At 33.5% G+C, this 11,152-nt stretch overlaps 2 protein-coding genes across 2 annotated transcripts in view; both read right to left on the reverse strand.

Moving 5' to 3' along the window:
* LOC132031248 (probable leucine-rich repeat receptor-like protein kinase At1g35710) overlaps window positions 1-10,742 on the reverse strand; it is a 32,377-nt gene extending 21,635 nt beyond the window's left edge. Inside the window, exon 1 of the mRNA XM_059421145.1 lies at window positions 10,641-10,742. The gene's annotated coding sequence lies outside the window, so the exon portion shown is untranslated. The remainder of the gene's footprint in view (window positions 1-10,640) is intronic.
* On the reverse strand, window positions 7,273-10,424 carry LOC132031242 (probable LRR receptor-like serine/threonine-protein kinase At3g47570). The gene is made up of 3 exons (XM_059421123.1): window positions 9,644-10,424; window positions 7,713-7,923; window positions 7,273-7,622 (listed from the first exon to the last, which is right to left on the reverse strand). The coding sequence occupies exons 1-3, from the start codon at window positions 10,406-10,408 to the stop codon at window positions 7,405-7,407; spliced, it is 1,194 nt and encodes a 397-aa protein (XP_059277106.1). The 5' UTR covers window positions 10,409-10,424; the 3' UTR covers window positions 7,273-7,404.
* Window positions 10,743-11,152: the final 410 nt, after the last annotated feature.

An 11,152-nucleotide genomic window follows, 5' to 3' on the forward strand; every position in this document is an offset into this window, starting at 1 on the left:
TTTTAGTAGTGGATATATGCAATTAAAAAAAAAACTCTCTCTATCCCAATTTATGTGACTTTCCCGAGATTCAAACTATATGAACTTTGACTATCATTTTAAGATGTATTTTTTCAGCAAATTGATATCAGAAAAAATGCAATTTATAGTACTTTTCATGTAGTTTTTAAATATATAAATTTTAATGTTAAAATATCGAGTTAATCTAATCCAATTTAGCTTCTTTTGAATGACCTGATAAAATAGTGGTAGAGGGATAGTTGCTGAGGATAAAATAGTTCTTATGCGCATAATCTGGGTGATTAAGCACCAAATTAAGTAAGTAGGAGGGGAAACTAAATCATACTTCTCCTTATTTTCTTCGTATTTAACAACCAAAACAATCCTTAAAGAGGCCCCAAAGACTTGACCAAAGCGGAGTTCAAAATTGGCCGGTCAGCCGAAGTTATTTACATCTGCTAGCCACAAAGTGTATAAATTGTATATTTTTTGTATATAACACACATAAAGTGTGTGTATATATATATATATATATATATACACAACAAATTATACAAAAAATATAACATTTTTTTGGCTATTATTTTGGGAGCCGCTACAAGTGTTGTTCCCCTAAAGTTTGTAATTAGAAAAGGAATTCCTCTAGTGCGTCCAAAAGACTTGACTAATGTCAGTAAGGTCTTGTTTTTTTTCTTTTTCCCAAATAGAGAAAGACTTGATCAAATCCGAGTCTTGCTTTCATCGTAGTTTCACAATATGTCATCTCTTGCAGTTTTACAACAACTAAGTTGCTATTAAAATTGAGGAATAATTGATTGATCAATTACTTTTTCTTATTATTTTTAACAACTATATTGTCTATCACTTTCTCTGTCTCATTTTAAATGATACGATTTCCTTTTTAGTTAATTTAAAAATAGACACATTTATTTTATAGGTTAAAAAATCATTTGATATTAAGCTTTTAATTATACTATTAATGACATGATTTTCAGCCACGAGAATAATCTTGGCATGTCACACAAGTTTTAAAGTTTTTCTTTTTTTCTTAAATTTCATGTCAGTTAAACACTGTCAACATAAATTGGGAAGAAGAGTGTCGTAAAGTATTGTGTCTGTTCACAATTTATTTAAATAACTGAAGTGTAATATGTCAAATCACAAGGGAGGTGAGTGAAATAAAGGTAAACATGGAGGGATGTCTCTGAAATTATTCCTTATTTTAATGTTTAAATACTTCTCTTGGAACAAAATTTCAAAAGCTAGCTAGTTTAATTACATCTAAAATAAACGCTTTTAGTAAAAGATGTAATTACTAGTAATTTATACACTTAGGGATATAATTCAAAACATTGGAACTCATTGGGGACATTTGTTAGTGCATTTACTTTCATTAATATAGGCATAATACATAAACAAGTCCTCAAACTTGGTTTCAACTGGGAAATATAACCTCCAACTTTGAATGTGCATAAGTAGGCACCTCAACTTGTATAAAGTTGAACATGTAAACACAAATGCAAACGTGGCACTGACGTGACACATAAATTATGGAGTTGTCTGGATGATCATTTTGTAAGTTAGAGTGTTCAACTGACAAAGTAGAGACAAGTTGAGGTGCCTACTTATGCACACCCAAAGCTGGAAGGCATACTATTAACCGATAGTAAGTTTGCCATACCTTTTGGCGTATTATGTTATTAATATATATAGTCTTTATTTTCTCATTCATTTAGAGCCTGTTTGGAAAGCCAAGGGAATTAGAATTGGGCGTATATTTCTTTTTGATACCTTCCGGTAACTTAGCTATGAAAATCAACCATATGATATTGAGTTGTAACCTAAATAAATAGTTTTATGTTAACCATTCTAAAAGAGAAATGAAAAATTGGAAACCAATTATTGTTTAAACGGAAAAGACTCAAATATATCATCAAACTATTAAAAAAGACCCATTCATGCACTCGTTAATAGTTGGGCTCAAAAATGCCACCGCCATAACCATTTTGGGTCTGCCATAACTCACTAATAGAACTCTATTACTACCAAATTTTGCTATGTGGCATTATCTAAACCCTTAATTTTACGAGTGGCATATATGAGTCATTTCGTAGTTCAGTGACATATTTGAACCTTTTCCCAATTCCTATATAAACCTCAATCTTTTCTAATTTTATGTAACAAGCTTATAACGACAAGTTTTCTTCGTTATATTAATAACATTATTATTTTATATGAAAAAATTATTGTCTCTTATTTAATTATATTATGAATCTAATCTTATTCTATATCCTTCACAATTTTTACGTATTTTGTGCCTCTTAGAAAAAGCACATAAAATTTATATAAGAATTTTTTTTACTTGTCCTGACAAAATGTCAAACTGTGTAATTACACCTAATTCCAATTATATGAGTGGCTTTCCAAACAGGTCCTAAAGTCTATCAACCCCAAAATAGAAAGAAAATTGTTTTATCCGTTCGTCATTGACTTTAAGAAGAAAGTACACAGTTTACTTCTTTTTTTCGTGAAAAAGAGAGACATGATTTGGGCGATTATTGCGGTGTGGGAGAGGGGGGTTGTTAAATTAAAAGTTCTTTTTCACTAATCACAAGATGAAGACATTTCTTTCTTTACTGTAAAATACACTGAACAACAAACATAATGCAGGTATGAAATCCCCAACTCTTCTCTGTATTACCAACTTTATGAATTGAATATTTTTCCTAAACATTTGTGCATTTTATCCCTAATTGAAGCTTTAATTATCTTGAAATTGAATCACCTATTTTGATAAATTTGAATAACTGTATATGAGCTTTTTAGATGTTACAAGGAGTGATGATGTGGAAAATGTGATACTGACACTACAAAAATCTTATTTATTCCAAAAGTTTGTTGTCTTTCTTTTATGTGGAAATGATTATTAAACTTGTTTCAAATTATTTTTTTCCTATAAAATTTATTATAGACAAGTCAAAATATTATCGTGACATTCACTTTCTACCTTAGTACATGCTTAATCATATATAGCTAAAAATATTAGAAAAAAGTAATTAAAAAAATACAGTTATCCTCCAAATAATAATAATAATAATAAATAATTGCAAGCGAGAGTGATCTTTCGGATATTGGAATTTTTTACAAAAGAGGAGATAATCAACGTTTTTTATAATTTTGGACAAATGGTTAGTTAAACATGAAATACTAAAACTGCATACACGTTTAAGAAACTACAATATATATTACTTAAGAAAATAAATTAAATTAAGAATAAATAAAATCTACATCATTACTTAACATTTTTTTTTATGGAAAAGGAAATATTAAAGTAAGAAAAACATACAATTTCATTAACTTTTCAATTCCTTTTGTATGATTTAATTGAAGAAATATCTACAAAAGTATTTCGTCATATCAAGACTTTTATTTAGTTAATTTGACATGCTAATCTTTATTTAAAGGGAAAAGGATCAAATTTACCCTCCAAGTATGGTTTATAGTTTAAATTTGCTCTCCGTCAAAGTTTGGAATCAAATTTGCCCTCCCCGTTAGGATACTTGTTATATTTGCCCTTTTTTGGATAGAAGTGTGGCTTGGACTAAAAAATTAGCCACGTAGACTCCCAGACCCAATTATTTTAACCAGTGACCCGTTTAGCCATCATATAAAATAATACAACCCTAATCCTTTTTTTTAGAAAAGAGAAAATAGAGGCTCTGATTGGGTATATTAGTGATTGGTTCTGAACAACTGAAGAAACGGATGTGGCATTGTGCATGGAGCTCTTACCATGAAGAGTTCAGTGACCATTTGAAGGTTATAGGTAATATTGATCAGCCTGCTGTTGAGAACTTGTTAACATACCCAATTGAGACTTGGGTTAGAGCCTACTTTGACACCATTTGCAAGAATCAGAATGTGGAGAGCCATTCGTTTCTCTTTTCTAAAATAAAAGGATCAGGGTTATATTATTTTGTATGATGGGTAAACGGATCACCGGTCATGGGTTAAAATAATTGGGTTTGGGAGTCTACGTGGCTAATTTTTAGTCCAAATCACACTTCCATCCCAAAAAGTGCAAATACAACAAGTATCCTAATGGGGAGGGCAAATTTGATCCCAAACTTTGACAGAGGGCAAATTTAAACTATAAACCATACTTGGAGGGTAAACTTGACCCTTTTCCCTTATTTATAAGTTAACTTCATTAACGTCATCATACGACAATTTGTAGCATCAAATATTTTTTATATTACTTGAATACCGTAAATTTTCTCAAAAATGGGTTAGCCAATATAAGTTTAATAATAGAAAATAATTGGTATCTTTCACCCTCAATCCCAAAAATGGGTTATCCAATATAAGTCTAATTATTTCTCCCTCAATCCCAAAATAATTGGTATCTTTCACTTTTCGAGAGTCAATTCCGAGCTAACTTGGATAATGATTTAGGCCTCATTTGTTTGCACTTATTGGAGGTCTGAATCTGAATGGTTCAGACCTTAAGCCATTAAGTGCATTTGTTTGCATTAAGATCTAAGCACTTATTGGGTCTGAATAGCTCTTCATCATTAAGATTTTGAATCAAGTCTTAATATCATTAAGAGGTATTTTTGTATAGAACTTTCTTATCACCCCCAACCCCACCCCCAACCCACCACCTCAACCCCACCCCCACCCACTTTTCACTCCAACCCCCACACCACCACCCACCCACCCTCCACTCCAACGCCCCACTCCCCACCACCCTCACCCCACCACCAACCCCAGTCCCACACCACCCACCCCCACTCCCCACACCAACCCCTACCCCACACTACCCACCCCTACTCCCCACCACTAACCCTTACCCCTCACTCCCCACTACCCCCACCACCAACCCCACCTCCATTCCCCACCAACCCCACCATCAAACCCTACCCTACACCACCCACCCCCACCTCCCACCCCCACTACCTCCCACCCCTCACCCCAATCACCCACCACCCACTCACCCCTCCACCCCCACTCACCACCTACCACGACTACAAAACATCTCCACAATTACTAGTGAATGTAAATGTTTCATTTTTTTTAATCAAATGATATTTTATTAAATTTGTATTTATTTTCTACTATTTAGTTACTTTTTAATTTGAATTGTATATTTATTATCTTTAAATAAATACATTATGCACAAAGTATATTGAAAAACAACTTCAATATTTTAATCATTCAAAGGTTCGGACCTAGAGACAACATCTTAATCATTCAGATGTACATTCAGATTGTACGTCTTAATCTTAATGAAAACAAATGAGGCCTTAATATATTAAAATTAAAAGTTAGATATTCAAAAACTATACGAAAAATACTATAAGCTGCAATTTTTTCATATCAATATGATGAAAAACTAAATATATATAGTGTGTACAATTTGACCCTCTAGAAACGAAATATGATAAGTATTTTGGGATAGAGGGAGTATAAAAAAAGAATTTGTTTGAAATTGTGATTGATAAGTATTACCGTTGAAACAAAGCCTAGGTAATATGAATAACTCATTTAGACCCTTATCTTACCTCGGAATATAAATCTTTTTGGGTCATTTACATTTGACATTGGGGAGGGGATAATTAAAGGTTAGCTTTAGGCCACCAAATCTGTTGAGCCGCCCTTGTAATGTAGCTTGGGTCCGGGCTTAGCATAGGTCAATTGCAACTAGTATTCATAGAACTATACTTGCACAAACATAATTGGTACGTGTAATTACATCTTAATAATTGATATAATTCTTTCTTTAAGCATCTTTTGCAGTACGACCTTTCTATACTAACAAAGAACCAGCTTTGTTGGTTCAGCCCAAAAGGAAACAGACATCAAAGGATTCGACAACAAATTGAAAATACAAGAATAAATAATCTTGTATAGTCAGAGGCGAATTCAGGATTTAAACTTTAGGAGTTCAACCTTTTAAGATTCTTAGTTGAACCCATTGTATTTTAAAAGTTATGAATTTATATCTGTTGGGTTTTTAAGTGTTGGTGAATGGAAAATGAAGGGAAAAAATATGGAGGGAAAATGGAAATTTTGAATTGTTCCTTTATTGCTTTTTGGATGAAGCATTTCTACCACATTGGTAGTAGAAAGGAAAGTTCTTGTGCTTATATAGAGAAGCACATCTTCTAGCTCATAAAGCGTTGAGAAGAGGGCCTCCCCTCACGTCGTCATCGTCACTCGGCTTGGCTTCAGATTGATAATATTTTTGGACCAAATTTATTTAATGTTTAATTATTTGATCATTAATTAGTTTCCAAAATCTGATCGTTTTTCCTTTTAATAAAGGTTGCAACTTTTGAGTTGCACCTTTTCACTAAACCTGATCAATGGCTATATAAATCTGGCCAATCCTCAGTTTTTTCCTTACAAAAAATTCTGATCTTCTCTCTTCTTTCTTGCACTACAATAAATATTCTCCTATGGTATACTGCCATTGAGTGGTTCGCCGTCACCGGAGTTTTCTGTACCGATACACCGGTGAGTAAATCGTTCTATCCTGGGAGGATATATTCTGCAACCTCAGGCATATTAAGGGGAATAATTTCCTTAAGGCCACACTGTGCATTCAGTGGGATCGATTTAATTCCTCTTTTGATTTCAGTATGTACTGTTTTGCCATTTCTAAAAAATTGTTTACTTTTTGTTTAAGTATATTTTTGAATACAGGTTGATAACAATATCTACTATTTATTGCGATTTTAATAAATTTTTACACATAAATTTATGCTCCGCGTTGAAAGTTAAGGGTTCAATTGAACCCGCACCTTTAATGCTACATACACCCCTGAGAATAGTAATAGAGGAAGATTCAAGATCGAATCACTAATGAAGGTTGAGACCTGGATAACAATTGTTAAGAGCAATTCAAAAAACAATTGAATAAAAATGAAATTGACTCAAGAGACGAAGAACTAAAAGTGTACCACTACGAAGAAATCCGGACATATATATATATATATATAGTCGTTATTGAGTTATATTAGATATATATATATATATATATATATAGTCGTTATTGAGTTATATTATTAGAGATAAAAGGAAAAAAGAAAAAAAAAAGTAGACGGGTATTAGGCCAAAAACACTTTAAAAATTCAGGAGGAAAGAGGCATACATACCATCAATTCCTTTATGTTATGAAGACACAACACTATAGCCTATTTGAAGCTAAATAATATTCAAAACTTTTGTTACAAACGAGATGGTTCGGAAGAAAAGATTCTAATAAGAACTTGCTTAACATGAAATAAGTTGAATTTTTTTCGTCTTTAACCTCCCCACAACATCTTTCATGTCAATCCTTCCTTTAGGAGATTCAACACAACAATCAATTGCTACTGTCATGATGGATGCCACATAATCTCACTTTTTCATTAATTGATTATCCCGTGGCGTTATTAAGTTGGCATCCACAACTTCCATTACTGCATGTGGGAGTGAAGTGCTCACCAATTGCTTCAAGCTATGATCTCCATGAAACATTTCATCACTAGGCTTTGTCCTTGTAAATGTTTCCATCAACATGATCCCATAACTATAAACATCGCATTTTATTGACACCAATCCCTCCAGTCCATACTCTACAATCAACTAACTTTAAATTAGACATTTACTAGCGGAAAAAAAGGAAAGAGCAATATTCAAAAGCAATTAATTAAGAGATCAGATACCTGATGCAATATAACCCAATGTTGCTAAAGTTTTAGTGTATGAAACACTCTCATCTTCAGAAAGCAGTTTTGAAATGCCAAAGTCACTTAGGTGGGCAACCATGTCCTCATCCAACAAGACGTTACTAGGCTTCAAATCACAGTGAATCACGGGCAATGAACAACCATGGTGGAGATATTCCAACGCACATGCCACATCTATCATTATACTCTAGAAATGAAATACGATAAGTATTTTGGGATAGAGGGAGTACCAAAAAAAAAAAAAAAACTTTTGAAATTGTGATTGATAAGTATTACCGTTGAAACAAAGCCTAGGTAATATGAATAACACATTTAGACCCTTATATTACCTCTGAATATAAATCTTTTTGGGTCATTTACATTTGACATTGGGGAGGGGATAATTTAAAAAAAATAAAACATTAAGGCCTAATATTAAAGGTTGGCTTTAGGCTTCCAAATCTGTTGAGCCGCCCTTCTAATGTAGCTTGGGTCCGGGCTTAGCACAGGTCAATTGAAACTAGTATTCATAGAACTGTACTTGCACAAAAAATAATTGGTACGTGTAATTACTTCTTAATAATTGATATAATTCTTTCTTTAAGCATCTTTTGCCGTACGACCTTTCTATACTAACAAAGAACCACCTTTGTTGGTTCAGCCCAAAAGGAAACAAACATCAAAGGATTCGACAACTTGGAAATACAAGAATAAATAATCAAGTATAGTCAGAGGCGAATCCAGGATTTAAACTTTAGGGGTTCAACCTTTTAAGATTTTTAGTTGAACCCATTGTATTTTAAAAGTTATGAGTTCATATCTACTATTTATTGGGATTTTAATAAATTTTTACACATAAATTTATGCTTCGCATTAAAAGTTAAGGGTTCAATCGAACCCGCACCTTTAATGCTACATACGCCCCTGAGAATAGTAATAGAGGGAGATTCAAGATCGAATCACTAGTGAAAGTTTGAGACCTGGACAACAATTTTTAAGAGCAATTCAAAGAGCAATTGAATAAAAATGAAATTGACTTAAGAGATGAAGAACTAAAAGAGTACCACTACAAAGAAATCTGGACATATATAACTATTACTACTCGTGATTGAGTTCTATATATTAGAGATAAAAGGAAGAAATAAAATGAGTAGAAGGGTATTAGGCCAAAAACACTTCAAAATTTCAGGAGGAAAGAGGTATACATACCATCAATTCTCTATGTTATGAAAGACACAAAACTATGGCCTATTTGAAGCTAAATAATATTCAAAACTTTTGTTACAAACGAGATGGTTCTGAAGAAAAGTTTCTAATAAGAACTTGCTCAACATGAAATAAGTTGAATCTTTATCGTCTTTAACCTCCTCACAACATCTTTCATGTCAATCCTTCCTTCAGGAGATTCAACACAACAATCAATTGCCACTTTCATGATGGATACCACACAATATCTCTTTTTCATTCTTGATAACGCCACGCCACAATATCTAACTTTCTCTCTAAGTGATTATCCAATGGTGTTATTAAGTTGGCATCCACAACTTCCATTACTGCATGTGGGAGTGAACTGCTCACCATTGCTTCAAGCTATGATCTCCATGAAACATTTCATCACTAGGCTTTGTCCTTGTAAATGTTTCCATCAACATGATCCCATAACTATAAACATCACATTTTGCTGACACCAATCCCTCAAGTCCATACTCTACAATTAGCCAACTTTTAAATTAGACATTTACTAGTGGAAAAAAGGAAAGAGTAATATTCAAAACCAATTAATTAATAGATCACTTACCTGGTGCAATATAACCCAATCATCTTTTGTGTGAATACAACCACTTATCGAAGCTAGCCCAACAAGACGTTACTAGACTTAAAATCACAGTGGATCACAGGCAATGAAGATATTCCAATGCACATGCCACATCTATCATTAGGCTCAACCTATGCTTGATGTCTAAGAAGTAGTTGTGTGAATACAACCACTTATCGAGGCTCCCATTAGGCATGTACTCAAGTACCAAAGCTTTAAATTCAAGATTGGAACAACTAGTGATGACTTTGGTGAGATTCCTATGGCGAAGGTTGCGCAAAAGTTGGCATTCTGTATCAAAACTCCTAAATGCTGCTTGCAATTGCAGATTGAACACTTTAGCAGCAATAAGAGTCCCATCTCTAAGGATGCCTTTGTAAACAGAGCCAAAACTCCCAGAACCAATCAAATTGCTCTCACTGAGTGAATCGGTTGCTTGGAGCAATTCATAGTATGAAATTCTTCCTCTTGTTGAGACGACATAAGATGAATCAGATGTTTGCCGAGGATCATTTCTTTTACCTCTTATAAACCTTATCCATAAAAGCACAAAAGTGATAGGAACTAATACAACAAGTGCAATTCCAGCCAGTAGAAATATAACAAGTACTTTTCTCCTTTTGGATCTATGCTTTGAAGTACTATTGTGACATGACAGAACATGAAATCTTGGAAAACCACACAATGCTTCATTGGAGATAAAAGATTGACCGGAGAGGTTATTGAAAGGACCGCAGGAGGGGATTTCACTAACCAACTTATTGAAAGAAACATTGAAATACTTGAGATCTAGAAGCTTGTCCAAAAACTTTGGCATTGATCCTGAAACATTGTTATGAACAGGGTCCGGAAATTCCAAAGCCGACATGCTGCTCATTGAGCCAGGTATTGATCCTTGCAATTTGTTGTCTCTCAAAGAAATTCCCTAAACAATTACTAGATCCCAAAAGTTGATTTTGCGTGCCACCAAGTTTTTTCAGGGAATTCCGTTTGAGAGTGTATTCGTTGATAGATCCAAATATATTGCAGCATTTAGGTTTCCATTTTCTGGAGGTAAAGAGCCACCCAAGTTGTTTGACTAATAATTTAAATTTCCCTACCCCTTTGACTATGTACCTGCAAGCATATTTTTACTAAGAAATAGAATCTGCAATTTGGTCAAGTTGCCAACCTCCCCTGGCAAGGGTCCAAAAAGATTTTTGTCACCCAATACCAAATGAGTTTGAAACAATTGGAGAGAGATATTGACTATGGAAATTGGGATACGGCCGAACCTATGTTTAAATCCGGTTTTTCCCACGCAATTACACTAAACTCCCCAAATTATCAAGAATTTCGATTTCTTGTGGAATTGTCCCTGCAATATATATATATATATATATATATATATATATATTTGTGTGTGTGTGTGTGTGTGTGTGTGTGTGTGTGTGTGTGGAAAATTTTCAGGAAGTTGTTAGCTTCTAGCTAGCATTCAACAACAAACCTTTTAAAAAAAAAAGAACCTTCGAATTGGTTATGTCCGAGATACAAACCCTATAGGTTACTTAAACATCCAATTTCACTATATATGGGCCCATCAAGCACGTTTGTTGTTAAAGACAAGAGTTGAAGTTTCGAG

The sequence above is a fragment of the Lycium ferocissimum genome, chromosome 1 (assembly GCF_029784015.1).
Source record: "Lycium ferocissimum isolate CSIRO_LF1 chromosome 1, AGI_CSIRO_Lferr_CH_V1, whole genome shotgun sequence".
Classification (NCBI taxonomy): Eukaryota; Viridiplantae; Streptophyta; class Magnoliopsida; order Solanales; family Solanaceae; genus Lycium; species Lycium ferocissimum.

Coding starts and splice junctions, on each gene's coding strand:
- LOC132031242 (XM_059421123.1), bottom strand. CDS start 10,408: ATGAGCAGCATGTCGGCTTTGGAATTTCCGGACCCTGTTCATAACAAT. Junction 7,924..9,643: donor GGTTGAGCCTAATGATAGAT/GTGGCATGTGCA, acceptor TTTCATTTCTAG/AGTATAATGATAGATGTGGC. Junction 7,623..7,712: donor ATTGGGTTATATTGCATCAG/GTATCTGATCTC, acceptor AGTTGATTGTAG/AGTATGGACTGGAGGGATTG.